Source organism: Pteropus medius, unplaced genomic scaffold (genome assembly GCF_902729225.1).
Source record: "Pteropus medius unplaced genomic scaffold, Ma_sr-lr_union100, whole genome shotgun sequence".
Taxonomy (NCBI): Eukaryota; Metazoa; Chordata; class Mammalia; order Chiroptera; family Pteropodidae; genus Pteropus; species Pteropus medius.
In genome coordinates, this window is record NW_024342471.1 from 14,854,804 (window position 1) to 14,879,693 (window position 24,890).

At 40.8% G+C, this 24,890-nt stretch overlaps 1 protein-coding gene and 1 long non-coding RNA gene across 3 annotated transcripts in view; one reads left to right on the forward strand and one right to left on the reverse strand.

Moving 5' to 3' along the window:
• LOC120603681 (uncharacterized) overlaps positions 1-18,408 on the reverse strand; it is a 138,143-nt gene extending 119,735 nt beyond the window's left edge. The window contains exons 1-3 of the long non-coding RNA XR_005653082.1: positions 17,659-18,408; positions 15,432-16,942; positions 12,262-12,522 (exon numbers count right to left, since the gene is read on the reverse strand). This is a non-coding gene — a long non-coding RNA (uncharacterized LOC120603681). The remainder of the gene's footprint in view (positions 1-12,261; positions 12,523-15,431; positions 16,943-17,658) is intronic.
• A 74-nt stretch (positions 18,409-18,482) lies between these two features.
• Positions 18,483-22,335, forward strand: SRSF6 (serine and arginine rich splicing factor 6). 2 transcript variants are annotated; one of them, XM_039864359.1, is made up of 6 exons: positions 18,483-18,737; positions 18,973-19,121; positions 20,412-20,536; positions 20,671-20,879; positions 21,114-21,197; positions 21,284-22,335. In XM_039864359.1, the coding sequence occupies exons 1-6, from the start codon at positions 18,631-18,633 to the stop codon at positions 21,639-21,641; spliced, it is 1,032 nt and encodes a 343-aa protein (XP_039720293.1). In that variant the 5' UTR covers positions 18,483-18,630; the 3' UTR covers positions 21,642-22,335. The 2 variants fall into 2 exon arrangements, 1 of the variants encoding a protein (XP_039720293.1); XR_005653081.1 differs by lacking the exon at positions 18,483-18,737 and having other exon boundaries at positions 19,109-20,065.
• Positions 22,336-24,890: the final 2,555 nt, after the last annotated feature.

The following is a 24,890-nucleotide window of genomic DNA, read 5'->3' on the forward strand; positions in this document are numbered from 1 at the left end:
ATATGGGAGCAAGGCTCTTAAATTTTGTGTGAAGTGGTAAAATATTAAATCTAAGTAGAACATGGGAAAAATTAAGAATAGTGTAATCACTAAGCAACCACTTTGAAAAAATGCAAAAAGTATAGCTAAAAACAAATTAATAAATTAAAATGGAATTCTAAAAATTATTTAATCCAAAAGACAGAAAGGAGGAACAGAGAAACAAAAATATATGACAGACAAATAATAAAATGGTAGACCTATATCAAATCATATCCACCATTACACTATCTGTAAATGGACTAAACACTCCAACTAAAAGGGAGAGAATGTCAGAATGGATTTAAAAAAAAAAAAAACAGGCTTTCTTCGACTATAAGACACACTTTAAATATAACAATACAATAGGTAAAAAATGGATGAGAAAAGATATATCATACAACATAAAATCAGGGTGTAAGTAGGCCAGAATGAGGGCTATGTTATTTCATATAAAGAGGATTTCAAGTCAGAGAGTATTCAAAGAGATAAAAAGGAACATTTCATGATAGTAAAATGGCCTATTTTTATCAGGAAAACATAAAAATTATAATTCACCTAATAATAGAGCTTCAAAATGCATGGACGAAAACTGACAAAAGTCTATCACTCCTCTCTCAGTGATTGCTAAAAATAGATTTTTTTTTATTCATTAAAAATGTAGAAATTTGGGCATAAACTGCCTTGATCTAATTTATATGTGTAGAATATTAATATACCTAACAATAGCAGAATACATATGTTTTTCAAATGTTCATACATTCACCAAGACAGACCACCATATCCTGGGTGGTCTCAATTTAAGTTGAATTAATACAGAGTACATTTTATGACCATAATAGAATGAAATTTGAACTCATTAACAATTAATATGTAGAAAAACAAATATTTGGGTACTAAGCAAAAAATGTACGAATAATCATTGGGTCAACAAAGAAATCACAAGGGAAATTTTAAACCATTTTTAGATGAATAATGAAAATACATATCAACATTTGTGGGATGCAGCCAAAGCAGTGCTTAGCAAGAACTTCATAATTTAAATATTTATATTAGAAAATAAAATAGATATAAAATAAATGGCCTAAGATTCCACCTCAAGAAGCTAGAAAAAGAAGAGCAATGCAAACCTAAAGTTAGTAGAAATAGGATTTTTTAAAAAACAGCATAAATCATCTAAATGAAAATAAACAATAGAGGAAAATTAACAAAGCCAAAAGTTGTTTGAAAGATTAATAAAAGTAATAAACCTCACACTTGACTTACCAAGAAGAGGAATAACGCAAATTACCAATATCAGAAATGAAAGAAGATACAGACTTACACATTCTACCAATATTAAAGGAATAACAGAATATTATAACTTTATGCTAAAAATTATTTAGACAACCTTGGAAAATAGACAAACTCCTTGAATATATGACTTACAAAAATTGATATAAAATAAATCTACATAGCCATAGATCTAATAAGGAATTAAGTCCATAATTTAGAACCTTCCCACAGACACCTCATACACACAACGCACGCACACACACACACACACACACACACAACTCCCTACAAAGAAAACTTCACATGGTTTCACCAGCAAATTTTATCAAGGAGGAATTAACTCCTACAAAAACTCAGAAAATGGAAAAGAGAACACTTCCTAACTTGTTTTAAGAGAATGGCATAACCCTAGTGGCAAACTTGACAAAGAAATTACAAAAAAAAAAAAAAAAATCCAGAACAATATCCTTTAGATGTAAAAATCCTCCATAAAATATTTTCAAATAGAATCTAACAACATATAAAAAAGCAAAATGCATCATGACCAAATCGGGTGCATCCCAGAAATCTAAGCCTGGTTCAACTTATGCAAAGCCAATAGTAACAAAAGAAAAAGAAAAATCAAAGACTTATTTAAATAGAAGCAGGAAAATTGTTTGAAAAAAAAAGAAACCAACAGCCATTCATTAAAAAAAACAACTACATCCAGCACACCAGAATTAAAAGGAAACTTCAATCTAATTAATGGTATCTTCAAAAAAACCTACAGTTAAAATTATATTTAATAGTTAAATATTGAATGTTTTACCTCTAAATTGGGAACAAAGCAAGGATGTCCATTTTCATCACTTATATTCAACACTGTACCAGAGGTCCTAGCCTGTGAAGTAAGGCAAGAATAAAGAAGTAAAAGGCATATAGATTGGAAAGGAAGAAGTATAACTGTCTTTATTCACAGATGAATGATGTTTACTTAGAAAATCTTAAAGAATCTATAAAACATCTACTGGAACTAATAATTAGCAAACTTGTAGATACAAGAGCAATATACAAAAATCAACTGTATTTCCATATTCTAGCAGTGAAAAGTTGGAAAGAGAAATTTTAAAAAAAAACAATTTCATGTACTATATTGTCAAAAAATATGAAAAACTTAAGAATAAATTTAACAAAAGAAATTACCTCTGTTAAAAATTTCTACATGAAAGACCACAATGATATACTGATATAAATTAAAGAAGACCTAATAAATGGAGAGCTATACCAAATATATCAATTGGAATACTCGATGTTTTTTAAGATGTTAGTTATCTACACCTTTAATGCAATCTTGGTAAGTCCATCCTGTAGAATTTGACAAACCGATTCTAAAATTTATACAGAAATGCAAAGAACCTGGCAATATCCATAGCAATTGTGAAAAAGGACAAATTTGGAGAAGTAACACAGCCTGATGTAAAGACTTCTTATAAGGCTACGATGATCAAGGCACTGGAATGATGGCATAGGACAGACAGATCAGTGGAACAGAATAGGGAGTCTCGAAATATATCCTCATCTATATGGTCATTTTAAGTTTTGACAAAGATACCAAAGCAATCCAGTAAAGAAGGGAAATGTTTTCAACAAATAGTTCTGGGACAACCAGAAATTTTTTTCTATCCAAGTGACCCTCAATCCTTATCTTCTTATTCCATGTACAAAAGTTAAATCGAGATGGATCAAGGGCCTAAACATAGAAGCTAAAACTATAAAACTTCTAGAAGAAAATGTAGGCGACTTTCTTCTCAAATTACGGATTAGACTTCTTCAGTAGGCATCTTAGGCAGGACTTAGAAAGCAATAACCATTTTTTTAAAAAATTAAATAATAATCATATAGGCAATAATCTCAAAAAAATTTTATAACTTAGACTTACCAAAATTTAAAATTTCTGCTCATCAAAAGACACTTTCAGGAAAATGAATATGCATTTCTCAGACTGGGGGAAGAAATGCACAAAACATATATCTGACAAATAGTATTCAGAATATATTTTTTTTAAAAAACTCTTATATCTCAATAATAATTTTTAAAAAGCCCATTAAAAAATGGTAAAAGATTTTAACAAACACTTTACAAGAGAAAATATATGAGTGGCCCATATGCACATGAAAAAGTACTCAATATCATGAGTCATCAGGAAAAAGTAGATTAAAATCACAGAGATACCTTTACATATCATGAGTCATCAGGAAAAAGTAGATTAAAATCACAGAGATACCTTTACATATTTACCAAAATGGCTGCATTTAAAGACTACAACACCAGCTGCTGTTAAGAATGTAATGTAACTGGAACCCACACATTTTTGAGGGGAGTGTAAAACGGTACAATCGTTTTGGAAAAAGATCGTGATAGATCCTTATAAAGCTAAATATATATCTACCCTATCACCAGCAATCCCACTCCTAGGTATTTACCCAAGAGAAAAGAAAGCATCTGCCTACAAAAAGACTCATACGCAAATGTTCACAGCAGTTCTTTCATAATAAAGTTGAAAACAGCCCAGAAGATTGGACAAGCACACTATTATATATTCATAAAACAGAATACGACCAAGCAATGAAAAGATACAAACAACAATATAAAATCTAAAAACTACGCAACGAAAGTTTCTGTATGTATGCAGTGTGGGGTATCTAAAAAGACACATAGAAGGCCAGGCACCAAAATATTAACAATGGTCGTCTCAGGTGGTAGGGTTCCAGGTGAGTCCTATTTCTTTCTTTTTGTTGGAAGGAAGCAAAGAATGGAGGGAAGAATTGTCTACACTGTTTGTAGCACATCCTCACCTCCCATTCACTCAACTAGATCCAACCTTTCTCTTGCCTCTCTCCATCATTTCACCCTGTCTCCTTGAAATGCTCTCTTCCCTCAAATTCCATGATATTCTCCTCTCCACTCCTACCTCTCTGGCCATCACTTCTCAGTCAACTTTGTGAAATCATCTCCCTCTTCCCTTCCTTCCCATCGTCCTCCTCTGGAATTTGTCCTGACATTCCTTTTCTCAATTAATTACTTTCTATATGCTAATGTCTCCCAAGCTTCTTTCTTATGCTCAACCGGACATCTCTATTTGGATGTCCTACCGGTTCACTGGATTCAGCATGGCCAAAACTAACCCCACCATGTTTCCCCCAAAACCTACTGCTTCTCTTCCTGCAGTACAAACTCAGGAAACTGCACATGACACTGCCCACCCAGCTGCTCAAGCCATAAGCTTGGCTATCATTACTCACTTTCTCTCAGGCCCACAGCCAATCAATCACCAAGTACTATCGATTATGTCTCTTGGGAATCTATCAAATCCATCATCTTGTCTGCCCCTCCACTACCTTGATTCAGGCACCACATCTCTTTTCTAAATGACTAAAGGAGGCTGTTAACTCATCTTTCTATCCACTGCCTCCCACTCGTTCCTCATAGAAGCCAGAGATCTTTCTGAAACACAAACCTAACCAAGTCATTTGTCTGCTTAAAACTCCTTGAGGGTTCCCCACTGCTCTTAAGACCAAGATCAAACTCTTAATCCTGACATATTGGTTTAAGGATATGCTCACCCTCCCCTACAAACACATCACCTCCACCCCTTGCCTCTGGAGGAAGAATATTGCAATGGGCCAGGCTCAGGGTTTAGAATGCTAACACTATGTGGCATAGGTTGAAACACTGGAACAGCTGGCAGAGGTGAAGATGTCTTTCCTGCCTCAGAAAACTACTTGCCAGGTGACTGAAGAAGAGGTTGGAGGCTGCTTCTCCTAGGGTGACAGCCTGCCCTCTCTCAAGAGTCCTTCTGACTCTCACTACCAAAAGGTTGGGGATTGGCCTGGGTGGAGGCTACTGACCTCAGGGGAAGAAAAGCCTGGTGTGGGGATGAAGACTGCTTTTCTTTAGCTTTAGGGAGGTTTTGCTCTGGCCTTTTTAGAGTCCCTCATTTTAATTCCCGACTCAATATTAAAGCTTGGGACCAAACCCAGAGGGTTCCTTTGCTGGTGGCTGTCACACACACACACACACACACACACACACACACACACACACACACAAGCTGTAGTGTCCTCAGGGCTCTGGACTCTGAAGCTCGCTTTCCAGAAGGGTCCCAATCCAAACGCTTCCTAAAGCACACTCTCAACTTTCTTCAGTAACTTCCACATTTACATATAAATTGCTACCTAATGGCTCTGCCCTCCTTTATCTTAGCTCCAGGTTCTAATGAGCTGGAAAATGGTCCTGTGCAAGGAATAATGAAGCTTCCAGGCAAAGGAAGGAAAAAGTGTGGTTCTTCCCTCACTGTGCCCTGGGGAAGGCAAGGAGGGAAGGAGTGGGGTGGGGGAGCATGATGCCCCTCCACAATGGGACACAAGTCCCAACATCCCAAAGGAAGGGACCAAAAAAAAAAAACATTTTGAAATGATTTGAAACATGGTGGAAAATCAACCATGAAAGTATGTAAAATCCACTACACAATTTGTAAAAAGTGAGTCATAATTCTATTTGTTCTGCCCAGCATATACAATGCAAATTTTTCATCCAGACAGAAACTAAAGATGAACCAGGAGCGCCACCTGGGGTAAAATCTGTCACTACCTATGCCGCTCAGATTCAGAGATCTCTGCAGACACTTACAGACGTGTTATAAAGTCCCTCCCGCAACACACATATTCTCACTCACTCACTCCCTCCCTCTCTCTCCTGGGTGCCAGGCCCCTCTTAAAGCACTTTAACTATATCTTTCTACTTAATTTCTACAACCCATCAAGTTCGGATTCCCATTTTGAGGATGAGGAAATTAAGACGCGCCCAGCTAAATTACTGGCAGGAATGAGATGCAAGCTCAGGTCTGTCTGATTTTCAGGCCCAGGTTCCTTTACACTTAACCATTTTATGTGCCCACTAGAGCAGAAGTTAACTGAGAATTCAAGGGGTCTGTAAATGAAAAAAAAAATTACGTCTTTATTATCCTCTACTTCTAACTGAAATTTAGCATTCCTGTTAAATCCGAATGTGGGAAGCAAGCCAGTACCTGGGACTTTATCACCAATAGAAATCACAGATATTGTTATATCATATTACATTGTTGTTGATATCTCAAAATGTCATTTATGTTCATTATTATTTCAAAATATCAGTAGCTCTCAGACCCACCACAAGATCCTGTCATTTGCTGTGTTAATAAAGAAGCACTGTGGCAGCCAGGCGGCTCCCCTAAAACAAAGTTCTGCTATGCAGCATTTGCTGATTCCCATGGTGTAAATACTCCTAGCACTGTCAATTTCAAGAATGGCTATCTTTAACAACTGCTTTGCAATTTTCCTGAAAACTTAACCATCAGTTCTTGGACACAGGGACAAGATGACTCCAGCACACTGTTAGCGCAAGAGCAGATTGATTGTCCTGGGTCTGCTGGCCCCGTGTCCACCTCTTCCCTGAAACTCCTTGTGGCCTTCAGTATAAGGATGTTAATAACAACAACAATAAAAGATCGTAAACGTATATATTAAATCCTTCCTCCATGCCAGGCATATTAATAAGCACTTAACATAACCTATAACATTTAATCTATCAGCAATGCTAATATAAGGCAGGTATCATTGCAGTGGTCTTCAGTGGGGGGAGGGGCAGAAGAAGAATGAGACTTTACCCCCTGGGGATATTTGGCATCCTCTGGAGACATTCTTCATTGCCATAACTGGGTTTGCTACCGGCATCTAGTGAGTAGATGCTGCTAACCATCCCACAATGCACAGGACACACACACCATCCAACAAAGAATTATCCACCCCAAAATGTCAATCGTGCTGAAACTGCAAAACCTGTCTTACTGTTAGTCCCATTTTAGAGATGGGAAAACTGTAGCCCGAAGAGATTACTTTGCCAAGTTCACAGAGCTATCATGCAGCAAGTTCTCAGGCAAGACGAGTTCCTACTCTCTGACTTTCCCTCACCCCATGTAGGAGCTTACTAGAAAGCAAGCAGCCTGCTGGGCTTAGCTTGGCAATGCATGTCTTATGGAGGCTCAGGCATTACATGTTAGAGGATCCAATCCCAGTTGCTTCTAAAGAGTGAGGAGGAACCTTGACCCCAGAAATGATTCCCAAGGTGAGTCAACCAAACGGCCCATGGGGCTGCCTGCAAAATTTGTTCAAGATAATAAAATGGAAAGTGAAAGTGAGGATTGCTCTTCCACCGATATTTAGTAAGCACCTACTATAATGTCAGCGCTACTCTCGGTTCTGGGGATAGCACACAGAACAACACAAAAATGGCTCTTGCCCTTATGGAGTGTAATCTGGTAGGAGGGGACAGAAAAGCAAATTTTAAAATGAGTTAAAATAATTAAATGCTGTAAAGGAAGCAAGTGAGGTGCTATGATAAATAATGTCAGAGGACCTTTCTTTAGACAGGTGGACAGGGAAGACGTCCCTGGAAAGGTGAGAAGTGAGCTAAACTCTGAAGGATAAGAATCTAGCCATGGAGAGAAGGGGAGAATGAGTAACAATACACAGAGACTAGCAGGGCAGGTGATGGGCTCTGAGGAGGGAAAGAGATTGATGTGTTCTAGTCATCAAAATGAGGTCACTATGACTGGAGCACAGAGGACAGAGGGGAGGGAACATTCAGGACCTACCGAAGAGTAAAGAGGTCAGCAGGGGTGATCCCATGCTGGGCTTCGCAGAATTATATCTCACAACACTGTGTGTGTACAACACTCAGAACCTGGGTGACACAAAGTAAGCCAAGGGGGTAAACCTGGGAGAGTGGGGACTTTAGATACCTAGATGGACTTCTGGCCTCTCTTCTGCTCTTTACCTACCTGCCTCAACCCAACACCTCTGCTGACCCAAGATTCCCAGATGTCAAGACCCAGGACCCAAAACACATGTGTGTATACAATAATGATAATCAAATAATCAAATAGTATTGAGGAAATCTTCAGCTCCAAAGTCAATCACAGCACTGGGGAACCAACACACCTGGCTCTTCGCAGAGAAAGTTGCATGAATTAGTCATTGTGGTAGCTGCAGCCCACTTATGCCTAATCACACTGCACTGTTCAACAGCAGTAGGATGGGCTGTTGCTTGAGAGCTTTGCTGAGCGGGTTAACAAATCCAGTACTAAGCTCTGTTTATGGAAGCCCAGAATTCTGGAACAAGGAAGTTCAGCTCAAAGGGCAGATGAGAGCAGGCCGTTCAAGAGGCGGGAGGCAGGGGGGCGGGTAACAGACACCAACTGGGCACTCGGTCTGTGTCTATGGCTATGGGAAGTTTCACGTACATCCTTATCTTGATTCTTCCAACAACCCATGTGGGGGTTACTATTTTGTCCATTTTCTACTCAGGGACTTCAGACCCAGAAAGGTCCAGGATTAGAATCCAGAACTCCCCTTTACTCCCTGAAACGCCCACCCAAACTTTAGACTTTACCACCAGTGATTCAAAGAGCTTCTTTATCCACCCAGACTTAAATAAGTGAGCAGAGGAACCAGCGAATCCAAGACAAATATGGCCTTGATGTGGGTAGGTAATGCTAACTAAACAGGAGAATTTGCTGGAACTCTCCAGAAATAATGAATGCCCAGGAAGTGGGCAAAGGTACTGGGAACTTGGGGACGTATCTGACTGCATAATGGATCCATTTATTTTGCATTCCCAAGAATCATGACACTCTGTGTCCCTTTACCCTAACATCCTCCTCCTCCCTTTTGAATCAAGGACATTTATTACTTTAAGAGGCATCCAGACATCACCTGCAATAAACAAATCATAGTTTGGCTTTGAGTCTATCTAGAAACCAAAGTCTTAAAATCTGGCCTTAGAAGGGAAAAACAATTTCTTAATTCCAGAACCATCCCTTTACATGCCAAGGGCAAAGCTTGGGGGTCTGCATCTGGAGTTTATTACAAGCCGTTGTGAGCTGAGACTTGGGAAACGAGGTCGGGAGAGTGGCCATTCCTCTAGAAGAAGCTGACCTCTCCCTGGCCTGGAGGAGGAAACAAGAAAGTAGGGAGACTGGGAGAGAATGGAAATAGGAGACAGATATTGCCTGGAGATGGAAGATGGATGACAGATTTGAGAGACGCTTGGAAGTAGGGCTAAAATATCAGTAATGGTACTTCTGGTGACAGTGAGGGAAAGAAGGAGCCATGGGCAAGGGAGGAGGGCCAAGACTACACTGAGACAAGTAAGGGACAAATACATGCGTGTTCCAAAAAATGTGGTAATCAAGATAAAGAATGTTTCGATGCAATATTTTTAAAAATAAAAACGAATGCCCAAAAAATCCATAATGAACAAGATCAGTATTAACTGATTTTTCCCTTCGCTAGTCAGTTACTGATTCTGTCTTGAAGTAAAATCCTGCTAATTTGTTCATCGTGGATTTTTTTGCATTCGCTTTTTTTCAACTATTACATTCAAATATGACTTGACTGCTGGGGTTTTGGGTGCCCTCTTAAATGTTGCACCTGGCATGAGGGCTTCACTCACCTCACCCTAGTCTAGCGCTAAAGAGCAGATCTGGGGAGAGGAAATTATGATTCGATTTTGGATAGATGCAGAGGTTAAATGAGACTACAGATCTTAAGTGCCTTCGACCTGTGTTATAGTGGACTCTATGGGTGCCTGGCTCAAACCCCCCAGACCGTTCCATTTCAGGGCATGCCAGCTGCGAGCACCTGCATCCCCTGCCAAAGACCATCTTGACCACAAAGTAAGATAGGCTAGACCTGCCGGGTATGGAATGCTCTGGGGGCAGCCTTCAACCGATGATCCACAGGAGCCAGTGTATAAATACCCCAGGTCCCTCATTCTCAGATGGGGTCATTTTGAGATGTATGTGTCATACCATTTCCCAGAGCCCCAGGTGAGATTAAGCTCCACCACCCAGTGTAACTAGTTTGATTATGCACCTTAAGTTCCATCTTTTCTCCATCTCATTTCCCTAACCTCCCACTGGTGTTTCTTAGGATCACCTCCCAAATAAACTTCATGTTCTCAAATTCCTGTCCCAGGCTGGCTTCTAGGCCAACCAAACCACGATACACATGTGTCCTTATTCTCTTCTCTGTAAACACAAGGAATGTTCCACACACACTTGAGATGATCTGGAAGGAGAGACCCCTGACTCCAGCACTCTCCTGGGAGAGACCTCAACAGGGATAATCGTCAGCCAGCACTGGGAGGCCTGCATGTGAGATGGGCTCAGCTATGTTTCTATAAAGTCTGCACCCTGAGTTGAGAAATCATTGGCAGACACCTTTCCTGGCCATTAATTCTTTACAGCCGACACTGAGCCCTTGGAGCAAAAACTGATCGGCTGCAATTACTGCTGGCATGGCCCTGAATTCAGAACAGGAAGCGTGACTCTCTCCTCACCCCGCTACAATCACTCCTCTCCCTTAGTGCCACCCTCCACCCATCCCAGAGCCCAAGAGGAGCCAGCAAAGGCTGTTTGTGCAGACTGGAGACAAGAAATGGCCCTCAATCCAGAGGGACTAAGGATAGAAGGCCATGGGCTTAAAATCATGGAAGATGAAGACCTTTTTCATGCTTTCTTCTGAGAAAATATTTTTCAGCATCCACACTTTTCCCCATGATCTCCATTAACACTTGCAACAACCTTACACAGCAGGTATTACTATGATGTCCCTTATACAGATGAAGAGGTGCTGAGAGGAAGAGGGGAATGTCTCAGCTTAGGTGACAGAATCTCTCCTTGACCAAACTGTAGTCGGGCTCCTCTGAACTCTCTTCCTGCCTGACTAGGCCCTAACTTTGGGGCGTCTGTGTTCTACTCATATACAAAATTTCAGCAAGAATCCTGCTGAGATCTGGTTTGGCCAGAAGACACTCAATATCTGATTATGTTCCTCATCTTCCACCATATCCCAGGTGATGTCCAATTTGCCATCCACTGACACCCCTCCGTCCTGCTTTTTGGCTGTAAATTACCCCTTTTCTTTGTTATAATCGAAGTTGAACTCAATGTCTCTCCGCTACTGCAAAACCCCACTGTGGTGGCTCCTATACCTATCTCAACAGTCTCCTGAACAAAGTCTGCCTGACCATTTTTTTACAAGCATCATGAATAATTTTTTCTTTAACACAGGTCACATAGAGAATAAGTCGATTTGGACTCAAGTCTCTTTGACTCCAAAGGCCATTCTCTTCCCTATGTCACATATTGTTTCTCTTCCTTCATTAAACATTTCCTGAACACCTACTATGTGCCAGACCCTATGCTGAGCCCAAAAGAAGACACAAAGGTAAGTAATAAACATTTCTTCTCTCCAAGAGGGAGAAATAAAATCCTCCCCATTCAGCCCATTCTCACTCCGAGGGTCAGCACCTGTTTTCATAACATTTGCATACAAGCTGTGGGGAAGGGAGGGCTTGGGTGCTACAACAGCAGACCTGAGTAGGTACAAGCGACTCTCAGCCCACAAAGCCAAAGTATTCACTGCCTGGCCCTTTACAGGAAAAGTCTGCCGACAGCATGCCAGGCCCCAAAGACACACCATCAGTTATTTCTTGGCTCAACTCTATGAGGCTCATCCTATTATTACACCTATTTTAGAGATGAGGAATGAGGCTCAGAGGCATGAGACGACTTGGCACACTGCTGGGAAGGTGGAAAATTGAAGAATTCCAAAGCCCTCCACCCAGAAGTGGTGGACTTGAAAGCAGGCCCTGGGTAGAGAGACGGGGTGGGGGGGCGGGGGGGGTAGCAGGGATGTTTGGGAGACTGGACATTTAGCCAGAGGAGAGGACATGAACAGAGGGTCTGAGTGCTGTCCCCAAACACCTGAAAGACCCATTTGTGGGAAGCAGATGTAGATATCTGAACAGCTTTAAGGGTATAACCAAGACTAGTGAGTAGACAATTCAAGGTGGTAATCTTTTACTTTCTATAAAGAATTTACTCACAGTTAGAGATATCCAAGAATGGACTTAGCTGCCTGGTTAGGTGTTCAAGTAAGGGCCATAAAATCTCTGGGTGAGGAAGGGCTTGGCAATTCAAAGATTTGGATTTGGCGATATTCAATGGTCTTCTATCTCTGATCTTCATAGATACATGCACCAGGAAGCTGAAGGCATTAATCTACCACTGTAATAACACTGACAGCCACCAGGTGGCAACAAAGCCACATTTTCTGCACCAAGAATCAATTCTTAGCCTACAGAAACCTAATTGGGAAACAAACAAAACATATAAACAAGTAATTGATTCAGACAAATTAACATTCATGGGCAAAGACTATGAATCAAGTCCTCAGTTGAGCTTTAGTCCCCAGCACAACCCAGAGAACTTAATATCAAGTAATTTTTTTGAAAATAATCCTTTTCAAAAATTTTTATAATATACAGCAAAGTGCACAAATTATAAATGTACAGCTCAATGAATTTTCACAGAGCACACCTGTGTAAACAGCACAGCTCAAGAAACAAAATATGACATGAACCCCAGAAGTTCCCTTTCTAGTCACTCCTCACCACCTATCCTGACCTCTCACACCATGGATTAGTTTTGCTTGTCTGTCAGTTTTCCATATATGGAATCATACAGTATGGGCACCTTCATGTCTTGCTTGGACAGTCATATTTGTGAAATACATTGATTTTGCTTTCAGGTCATTGTGGTTTTCTCATTGCTGTGCAGTAGTGTGTGGTGTGAATAAACCACAATTGCTTTGTTCATTTTCCTATGGATGTGCATCTGAGTGGCTTCTAGTTTGTGGGTACTGCACATAATGCTGCTATGAATTTCTAATACGTTCCTTATGGAGTATGTACACATTTCTATTAGGTGTGGAATTGCTAGGTCGTGGGAATAGACACTGGCGGCTTCATCTTTACTAGACAGCTCTAGTAGACACTAAAGTGACAGATTTTCAGTTTTCCAAAGTGACTACAAATTTACACACTCACTGACAATGTATGACAATTCTGGTGGCTCCATAGCCATGGCAGAATTCCGTTTAGATAAGCTTTGGTGGAGGAAATGTGGGGTCTGCAGTGAGCACTGCGGCAGCTCTGTGCCCTCAGAGGGTGTGTGTGTCTGGGCGGCATGACTGGATGAGCACGAACCAGGAGGAAGATTCCATCCCACCAGCATATCCTGATGAGACCTTCAGCACACTGGTACCTGCTGGATGCAGAACCTCACTTCACATGCTCTTAACAATTACCAGAACGGTGCAGCACTTACAGCTTCTGTAACACCATAATGTCTCTTCCCCTACCTCTTTAGCCATTCCTTCCCAGTCCCCTTTCCTGTATTCGCCGGGAATGAAGACATATTCCCAGTACTTTCCTAAGTGCTGAGGATATAACAGTGAAGAGCCAGACAACACCTCTGTTCTGATGAAGCTTAAGTTCTAGTGGGGGTGAGGGAAGGCGGTAAATAAATGTCAGGTGTTGAACATTCTATTTAAAAAAATAATAAAACAGGGTAAGAAGATACAGAGTACAAGGAGGATGCTATTTTAAAATTGGTGGTTACAAGATCACCTTACACTAGTTAGAATGGCTATTATCTAAAAGAAGTGTTGGTGAGGCTGTGTAGAATAGGGAACACTTGTGCAGTGTTGGTAGGCATCTAAATTGGTAGTCACTATGAAAAATAGTATAGAGGTTCCTCAAGAAATTAAAAATGGAACATCTGATCCAGTAATCCTGCTTCTGGATATATATCTGAAGAAAATGACATCACTACCTCAAAGAGATATTTATACTACCGTGTTCACTGCAGTATCATTTACAATAGCCATGATATGGAAACAAACCTAAGTGTTCATCAAAGGATGAATGTATTTTTTAAGAATGTGTGTATATACAACGGAATGTTACTCAGCCATAAAAAAGGAAATCCTGCCCTTTATGACAGCATGGATGGACCTCGAGGGCATTATGCTAAGTGAAATAAGTCACCTGGAAAAAAGACAAATACTGTATGTTCTCACTTATATGCAGAATCTAAAAAAGCCAAACTCAGACATAGAGAATAGAATAGTAGTTGTCAGCGGTGTAGGGTGAGGAAAATTGGGAAAATGACAGTCAAAGAGTACAAACTTTCAATTATGAGTAAATTTTGGGCAGCTAATGAACAGCATGGTGACTATAACAATACTGTATTAAATACCTGAAAATCATTGAGAGTAAATATTAAATGTTATAACCACCAAAAAAAAAAAAATGGTTGTGAAGGAATGGCAGTATTATAATTATTTTGCAACATATACATGCATCAAATCATCACATTGTCACCTTAAACTTACACGTTGTATGCTAATAATATCTCAATAAACCTGGGAAAAATAAAATAAAATGAGTGGTTAGAGGAGTGATAAGGTGACTCTGAGTAGAACCCAGAAGTGAGGGAATAAACTACAAGAAAACAGAGCTCCAGATACAGAGAACCAGTCAGTGCAAAGGCCCAGCGGCAGTGTATTCCATTGCTGAAGTAGCACCCCCAGGGCTTATAATTTTACAAAGTGGTCTTCTTGTCAAATAGATGTCTAGCAGTGAAGTGGCAGGGTCAAAGACTTGTGACTTTGTCAGTTGACCACTACTTCCTTGAAACCCTTTCCTCTCTTGGCTTCTGTGACACCATACTGTCTCTTCCCCTACCTCTTTAGCCATTCCTTCCCAGTCCCCTTTCCTGTATTTAAGTAAATTTCAGGAGACAGAATAATGCCCCATCCCCAGATGTCCATGTCATAATCCCCAGAACCTGTGTCTATGTTACCTGTGGCAAAGGGGACTTTGCAGATGTGATTAAGTCAAAGATCTTGAGATAGGAGATGATCCCTGATTATCAGGGTGGGCCCAATGTAATCATAAGGGTTCTTATAAAAGGAAGCCAGGAGACTCAACATCAGAGATGTGACAATGGAAGCAGGGGCCAGGGTCAGAGTGACTGAATACAAGGTCTCAACCAAAGTTAATGGCTTTGAAGAAAGCAGAAGGGGCCACGAGCCAAAGAATGCAGTCTTTCCCTAGAGCCTCAGAAGGAATGCAGCCCTGCTGTCCCTTGATGTTAACCTAACGAACCATTCCAAACTGCTGACCTCCAGAACTATAAAATATTAATTTACCTCGCTTTAAGCCACTAAGTTGGTGGTAATTTGTTATAGCAGCCACAGGAATTATATATAGGAATTAACAGCGTGTCGTTCTGAATTTTCTTCTGCTCCCCATCTACATTTACTTTTTTAGGGTTTTCATCCAGTTTGTGACAAACTCGTAAATTTATATCTCTAATCCACTCTGTGCATTTTTTCTACTTGACAGTAATAGATTTTACTTGCTCAGAGGTTCTTTAAGCATTTGCTGGGCATGTGCCTGGATGCTATGAGCCCAAATTCATGTACTCGGTAAGAAAAAAAATTGTATATTCAGAGTTAATCATAGTCTAATCATTACATTTCCTCAGCATATTGCTCAGATAATATCGGATATTTAAATAGCTTAGCATATCCCTACTCTTTTTGAGTGGTGAAACCTCATTATCCTCCCACTCCTTGTTGAAAACTCTGGTTAATCCTTGAACACTTAAAATAGAAGGGAAGCCCACTCTAAGCATCACACATCCCGTCAGAAGCAATACATCAGGGGACGATTCTGTGGCTCAGCAAACATGTGTCAACATCTGGAGACACTGTTGGTTGTCACGATTGGGGGGAAGGGAAGAGCTACTGGCATCTAGCAGGTAGGCACCAGCCAGGGATGCTACTAAATATCCCATAATACACAGGACAGCCCCAACAACAAAAAATTATCTACCCCCAAATGTCAATAGTGCAAAGGCTGAAAAACCCTTTCTAGATGAATCCTGTACAGATGTTTTTTCAACGAGAGTTTGGATTAGCTTGGCAACATTTAACCCAGTATCACAGTCGGAATATACTTTTAGTTTTAACACCTCAGAGGCTCTTTCAATCATCTGATTCACATTTTTCTTCAAACCCTTTCACTGAGTTTCCATTTCTGAATTCTGTTTCTGGAGCAGCCCATACTACATTCATTCCACTCCATATAAACATACTTGAGTTGCCATGTTCTCTCAAAATCCATTCAAGACGAGACAGCTTCTGGAATGCTACATTTTTCAGACATAAGAGAGCAAAACCTATCAAAAGATAGTTTACACCTACTTCGGATCACATGGTGCTTGGGAAATTCTTTTGGTTTCTAGCTAACATATATAAGAATATTCATTGGATTGAAAAACACGAATGTACACTCTAGACTGTACTTTATGATCTGGGTAATTGTGGATTCAAAGTTATTAACTCTCTTGTGAATCAGATTCAGGTGACTCTCTCTCTCTTACTGATAAGACTCCCACAGTTACCTCCACAATTTTAGAATGAGCAGTGATCTTTATGTGCCACAATTGTAGTTGTCCAAGGAAATGAGTTCTCATGTTGTACATTAATTTCTGTGAGTTGTTCTTCCAAAATATCCATAGAGGTGAGTAAGATCATCAGCAAGACTCCACAGAATGTTGATGGCCCAGCACTCCCTGCAGTGACAATATTTGACACCGTTTCCTCTTCTGTAGCCAATGTTACTTAGTTTTTTTGTTAAGTGTAGCCACTGGGCTCTGGGGAAAAAGAGGTGAGAGAAAGCAGAGGAGGATGTCAGTTGCATCTTTCTCTATGGGTAAACGAACTGCAAGAAGGGAGGAAACACCCCACTGTGAATACGCATCCTTTAATAAGTACTACCCGTTACCTTCCCCAAAAGAATGTTCAATCCCACCAATTTCTGGTTCTCTTCTAGTTAATAATGAATTTTAACAAATTTTAAAGTATTGACAATTTGATGAGTGAAAAAAATGTTATCATATTGTTGAATTCTCCTTTCTCTACTATATTAAATGATTTTTTAAAAAAGATAAACCTATGTATTCTAAGCACAGAATAGCCTCTACCACAAGATGCCAGTATTAACACTCACCCTCCCGCAGTCTTGACAACCTACAAGTCTCCAGACTGCCAAATGTCCCCCCTACCTCGCTTTCAACCAGAAACTGAAGAATATCAAGATTGCACTACTCAAGAAGAGCTGGGATATACGGAAATATCTAAACAGCCAGTATTAGTTCAGTAGTACCCTTTTCTCTCAGCTTCTGTGACACTATGCCCTCCCGGTTTTTTCCACACCTCTGTAGTCTCCTTTCCTATATTTCAGAATACTCCGGGGTCTTCTACTCTCCTATACTTACTCCGTTGGCGTTTTCACCTAGTTCTCAAGCTTTAAATGGAATTTCTAGTGATAAACTCAAAAATGTATATTTCTGCTACACAGATAATGTACCTTCCAAACCAACAGGGGAAGGGATGGCGTTGGGGCAACGCACTCTCCATATGGGGAAGAAAAAGAGCGCACCTCTGTAAGAGGGCTGCCAAGTCCTGCTCAGTTTTCTTGGGCCAGAGGCCTGGACCGTGCTACCTTTGTGAACACCTACGGCGAACGTGGGATTGCCATGTACAGAGCAACCTCTAGGTGAGTCCAAATGTCAGTGCTCTTCATGAGACCACAAAGAGGGAAACGTGCAGGGAGGCGGGTGAAGGCTGATGATGGCTATGAGCGAGACACGAGGGAAACCAGCAGGGCTGTGAGCTTGCAACGCGATTCCAGACGGGTCACCCCGCCCTTAGAGCTCAAAACTCAGATGCTGTGAAATGGGCTAACCAAGTGTGTTCGAGAGCGCGTTCCCCGCCCAGCACAGCCGGTGCCGACCGGTGGAGCAAATGCGGTCTCGTTTTAAGGGACCAATCAGAGACCACAAAGGCCTAGTACGACAACCTCTAGAACCAATGGAAAACGGAGAGTCTCCTAGCTTGCCTTCCTAGCGCCAGTCCCGGAGAAATAACGCTGAGGAAAAAATTTTTACTAAGTGCAAATTAGAAGACAAGTCCGCGTCTGGACGAGGGGATATTACCCTTACAAAGATGGGTGGAGAAAATTTTCTGAGCAGGTAAAAAAAAAAAAAAACCACACTTCCCCAAGAACTCGCCGGCGGACCCACGAGTCACCCTCGCGCCCAGGGATCCAGCGCGGGAGAGTACGTGCTGCGCGGTGACGTCACGCGCTGGGCCCCGCCCCCGGCCGCCCGCCCTTATAGCGTAACCCTGGCGCGCGCGCACCATTGTGTGGCTGGACTTGGCCGCCGCTGCCGTGAGGCGCGTGTTTGGGTTCTTGCCGTTCCCGCACTCGCACCGCGGCTTCTACCTTGCGGTCCGCCGTTCGACAGCCAGCCCTCGGGCCCCCCCGCCCGCCAAGGACATGCCGCGCGTCTACATAGGACGCCTTAGCTACCACGTCCGGGAGAAGGACATCCAGCGCTTTTTCAGTGGCTATGGTCGCCTCCTCGAAATAGACCTCAAAAATGGGTGAGTTGGACCTGGGCGCCCGCTTCCGCCCTCACTGCTTCGGGCCTGGCGGTGGCGGGACACCCCAAGAAGGAAAAGGCTGCTAAGGCCGCGGCGCCGCGTGGCAGGGCCTCCAAGATGGCGGCGACGCGGGGCCTCGGGAGCGCGCGGGGGTGGTGGTGGCCGCGGCCGCGCGTGCGTGCGCGCCCCCGGCCTAACGGCGCCACGCCTGTCCCGGCTCTCGCACCGCTCTTAGGTACGGCTTCGTGGAGTTCGAGGACTCCCGCGACGCCGACGATGCCGTTTACGAGCTGAACGGCAAGGATCTCTGCGGCGAGCGCGTGATTGTGGAACATGCCCGAGGCCCGCGCCGCGATCGTGACGGCTACAGCTACGGAAGCCGCAGTGAGTCCCAGCCCCGCGCGCTCCGCGTCCTTGGGACCGAGGGGGGGTAGACGCAGGACTAGGGGGGGACCGGGGTGGGGCCTCCCAGCCCAGGCAGGCGCAGTGGGTGGTGTCGTTTGACTCGGGTGTCTCTGGGCCCCGCTGCCTTCACGCCTGTCCGGTGCAGCCACGGGACGCCGGAGCGCGGGGATTGGGTTGTGGGCTTTGCCTAGCCAGGGTTTGGGTATTTGGGAGGTTTTTGCTAAGTGGGGAGGTGGGTGGCTTGTGCTGGGCCCCTGTCAGCACTGTCGTGAACTCTACCTACAGAGGAAGTGAGGGATGGCTGTATTTATTGTATCCCCCTTGCTTACCTGTCAGTGCATTTGCTAGAAATGTAAATGTCAGCGTAGAAGTTGGGGATCAGGCTGGGGTGGAGGTGGGGACGGGGTAAGGGGAGGAGTTTTAGTTTAGATCTGAAACTTACTAAAATTGGCGGGGGCCAAGGAAAATAATATTTTGAAGTAATGTGGTATTTACCACAAGTAAATAAATAAGCTTTATGCTGTATTTGAACTAGTGGGGGCATGTTTTTGGGAGGAGGTGGGGGGATTTTTGGTTATGTTAAATGTTTGATGTTGAAATTGTTGCATGTTGAATTCAAACTTTTTAACAAGTCCTTGATGTTTCAATTTGAAAGTGACCAATGGGGCTGAGGCTGTGTCCACTGAGGCTAAGATGACTGCCTTTCCTGATTGGCCTTGGCTTTTCCATACATTGTGTGACCCTTGCCCTATGACCCTTTGGCTGACCTTACCGGAAGCCATGACGACAGCAGCCTTTTGCCATTAGACGCAGGGTGATGGTGAGGATTCCAAGGGTTAGACAAAACTGGTTAATCTGAACTAGGTGACTGTTACCTTGCGTGTTTTGTGGCCAAACCACCACCAAAAACCTCACACTGTGATGTAAGTACTTAGTGTAACTAGTAAACATTTTTGTAAAATGTAGAAATGCATGTAATCAGTTAAGTTTTATATTTTACAATGTTCTGTAAAATAAAACTTAGCGAGGTAAATTGAATAAAGGAGCAGTCACTCTCTAACAGATTGTAGGAGAAGTTTAGTTGGATTTAGTCTATTTGGCTTGCCCTTAACTTAATTTGTGGCAAATCACAATTGTATGAAAGGTTTAGCATATAATAGCAAAGTCCTACTCCAGTAAATAAAAGTTGATATGTTTGTACTAACTTTCAAAAACGTTATGGATTCCTATCATTACAAAGCATCTAATTGTTCCCTTCGTATGATAAAGGTGGTGGAGGTGGATACAGCAGTCGGAGAACTTCTGGCAGAGACAAATATGGACCACCTGTTCGTACAGAATTCAGACTTATTGTAGAAAATCTTTCAAGTCGTTGCAGTTGGCAAGATTTAAAGGTATGTGCTATAATTCAAAGTAAAAATACTAATGTTTACAGCATAGGCTCATATTTTACTTTTCCATTTCCAAGAGGTATATAATATGTAGATGTTTAGATTTTTGGGCCTCACCTGTCTTGTTGCTCTTTTAGGATTTCATGAGACAAGCAGGTGAAGTAACCTATGCGGATGCTCACAAAGAACGCACAAATGAAGGTGTAATTGAGTTTCGCTCCTACTCTGACATGAAGCGTGCTTTGGATAAACTGGATGGTACAGAAATAAATGGCAGAAATATTAGGCTCATTGAAGATAAAGCACGAACAAGCCATAGGCGGTCTTACTCTGGAAGCAGATCAAGGTAACTTGAAGGATGTGGAGAGGAGAGAAAATATTTGTTAAGAATGAAGGAAGACCAGCCATATTTCCGTTAATACTTAATTAAAATTTGATCAGTTCTTAGTTGTACATAATTGGGTCCTCTTCCGGATGTTTTGATGGTAGATGTAATTTGTAGTGAGCAACTTGTTTGTCTATTGCTTTTCATGACACATGTTGATGTTTTGAGATTATGATATTATTGTGGTTCTTACAGATCACGATCTAGAAGAAGGTCACGAAGTAGGAGTCGCAGGAGCAGCCGCAGTAGATCACGAAGTATCTCAAAAAGTCGCTCCCGGTAAATAATGTTGGGTCTTTTTCTGCAGTTTGTGGAGTACTTATTCTTGCAAGGTATTGATAAAGAATCTGGCTTTTCTTGTTCAGCTCTAGGTCTCGGAGCAAAGGTCGATCACGTTCTCGGTCAAAAGGCAGGAAGTCTAGATCAAAGAGCAAATCTAAGCCCAAGTCTGATCGGGGCTCCCGTTCGCGCTCTCGAAGCAGATCTAAGGATGAGTATGAGAAATCTCAAAGCAGATCTCGTTCTCGTTCCCCCAAAGAAAATGGAAAAGGTGATATAAAGTCGAAATCTAGATCAAGGAGCCAGTCTCGTTCCAATACACCCGCACCTCCTCCACCCTCAAAGGCTCATTCTACATCCCCTCCACCAAAAAGAGCTTCAAGATCCCGTTCTAGATCCCGTTCAAAGTCAAGGTCACGGTCCAGATCGAGTTCCAGAGATTAACCGAGAACTCTATGTTCTTTGCACACTATTACGGAACACTTTCCTACTTGCTTAGGCAGTTACTCTTCCATTTATACTTGGCCTCTTCTGCAAGAGGAAATTTCCTGAAAACAAGGGCACACAGAAATTTGATTTGTGGCCAAATTTGATGAAAAAGATGAGGTTCTAAAGAAATGGTGGCATGAAGACCTTCTCCCTTCTTTATAGAATTAAGATAACTTTTGATTTTATAGCTTTTGAGCTAAAATAACTTTTGTAAAGATTAAGCTCATTTAGATTTTTTTTTTTTTTAAATATTTCAGCAGGATCTGCTGCAGGGGTTTTGTTTTGTTTGCTTACTTTTAAATTAACTTTCAAGCTTTGGATACTGAAGGCTTTAGAGGGAGAACTCATTTTGCAATTATGTTGGCTTTTTATAAAGCTTGAGTTACATAAGATTTCAATAAAAGTTTGCTACCAAGATGATTGCCTTATTGAATAGGTCACTATTAATTCCTTTAAATGTTGATATCTGCTGTTCATGGAAACAATATAAATTCTATTTAAGTGTGCGTAAAACAAGGCAAGCCTCAGACCAGCAATAAATTATTCAATTTGGATAACATTTTGTGCTATTAAATTTGCCAAAGTCATTGTATTTGCCCCTTTCACATGTTAAGTTAAAAATAAAAGATATTTTGTAGTCAACCTGTTACACAGTTTTGCTTAAATTAATGGATTTTACATAATGAAACTTTCAAACTTTGAACTCTTGAAGAAATAGCACTTAATACTTGGTATCTCATACAGTCTGGTAACCCTACTTTCTGGAAGTGGTCAGTATAACTAGTGTTTTGTTAGAGTACGGTTCCATGTTCTTTAATATTTGTTACATAAAAATAGAAGTGGCCTTTCATCAGAAAGTTAGTATACAATTGTTCAAGTACAAAAGCAAATGCATTTTCTTTTGAAAGATGATATTTAACAGGCACTTAACAAATCACTTGGGAAAATCAGTTGCTGATTAAAGTCAAATTTCACCCAGTAATGTCTCCTTTGCAGTTCGGGTTATATGTTAATTGCTTAGATCATCCTTGTAAATTTTACAACACAAGGTTAGAGGGGGAATGGGTAAACTAAGTTTTTTGTTCTTATGAATGAAGCAATGAAATTGGAGACCAAATTATACTATAAATATGTAGGAGTTACTTGATTATCAATTAGTTCATATAGCAGTAAGCCTAACTGAAATGTCAGTTTAAGAAATGAATTAACCTTATATCTTTGTTCAGATACTGTCCTTTAAAATAAGCACTCATTAAACATTTACTGTCTCAAGAGCTTTTGCTAGGTAAGGTACCAAGGGTTGGGTCATGGTGATACACTGCTCATTGTGCCACAGGCATACAGCCAGTGTGTAGGATCAGTTAATCCAGAAGGGATATGTAATAAAGCTGCATGAAAAAATCAAGGCAAAGATCTAAGTGTCAAAACTGCAGAGTAGCTAGGAATACTTAATGAGTAAAATGACTTGTTCTTAAATTCCTGGGATTGTTACAAAATCTTAGAACCTGATCTTGGAAATGTAATGCCTCAAAAGATTGATGCTTCTTCCATGACCCTATTTTCTTTATTTTGATATTTTTTAATTTAGACGTTTATAAGAAATGGAGTTTTTTACTAATACGAATTTCAGGAAAGTAGTGTCCATAATTATAGTTTATTATTTTGCGAACTTGAAAGAACAAGTTAATGACAAGAGGCAAGCCTCCATTGCCTTTAGAATTTAGTGTTTAAGGACAAGTTAGTTTAAGGCTTGCCTTTTACCAAAGTTCTCTTGTTTCAGAGAAAGAAAGCTTTGGGGGGAGATGACATTGTGAAATTTGACTCAAAGTGTGCAACATCCTCATGTTAATGTTATATCACAGGTGTGATAGGTTTGTCTACATTGTTAGCTGGCCTCATAGTGGATATAGGTAAATTCCTGCATCCATAAAAATTTTCTGGTAATTAGCAAAGGCCAATTTACTAAAAACCTAATCTTATTCCATATCTCTGCCTATGTCATTAGGTAAACCACTATTCATAGCATTGGCCCACTTGAGAACAGAGTAGATAAAATGTTTAGTTCCTTGCTAATTTGTGAATTGAATCTGGCAATCCAACATGCCACATACTGATCTGTAACTAGATGGCGTATTAAGCTAATAACAGAAGTGAGCATCATCTTAATTCTCCATTTTGAGTTTTATTAACACCATAGTACCTCTGGCCTGTTTTAAGTTCTACCTGCCCCTCCTGTGTTGTTACCATCCTTCATCTTGATTTCATCTTTCTCCCACTTTTGTTAACCTATTTTATGCTTTATGTCCTCAATAAAATGCTTACTGAGGGAAAGGCTTGTTTTGAATTTATTGTATATACCCACTTAGTGCAAATTCTTGGCAAGTGGACTCTTAAATTGGAGTTGTTCCTGACTTGAAAAAGATCTTGTTTTCACATCCTCAAAAACAAATTGGGGATCGACATAGTCATTACCTATTTTTATGCTTTCAGTCTCATAAAGTAGTAGGGATAAACCCTCGGGTCATGAAGGTTAAAGGTTAATATGTGGAAAGTACTTAGAACAGTACCATCAAATGCTATCTGCTAGCTATTATGAAGAATTAAAAACTCCAAATCGGGGTGGGGTAAATAATCTTTGTTGTATTAACCTTGCTTTATTTTTACATAAAATTTACCCATTTTTATCTTTTAGCAGTTAGAACATTTTCCATGGCAATTTATGCTTAAGAACCATGACATTTTTATTTACCTTGTTTTCAGAAAGCACTGTTTTCTGATTTCTTTCAGCTTCAGTCCTGTGGCAGTGGAACGTTTCGTTTACCTAAGTTCTGATCTAATAATTACAAAAGTAATGTGTACTTGGATAATACAGTATCAAAGCCCACAAACTATATTTTAGAGCTCTTAAATAGTTCAGCAATCTAGTAAATTATTAGTTTACCCTAATTTTTTTGCTTTTTGAGGCGGCAATTTTATCTTAAATAAAATGCATATTTGTACTCCATTTCACCATGTATGCTTCATTTGATAAAAGGATTAGTTCACATAATTACTTGTAGTTTGTCTTCCAGATTCTAAATAGTTTGTTTAGAATTGCCTAGCTATCTTATGGCAGCCCTCTATGTGGACCACAAGTATAGTCCTTTACTGACCTCAATTAACTTTTCACATTTAAATCATGGTTCAAAAATCAGAAGATACTAA

Coding starts and splice junctions, on each gene's coding strand:
- SRSF6 (XM_039864359.1), top strand. CDS start 18,631: ATGCCGCGCGTCTACATAGGACGCCTTAGCTACCACGTCCGGGAGAAG. Junction 19,122..20,411: donor CTACAGCTACGGAAGCCGCA/GTGAGTCCCAGC, acceptor CGTATGATAAAG/GTGGTGGAGGTGGATACAGC. Junction 21,198..21,283: donor ATCTCAAAAAGTCGCTCCCG/GTAAATAATGTT, acceptor TTTCTTGTTCAG/CTCTAGGTCTCGGAGCAAAG.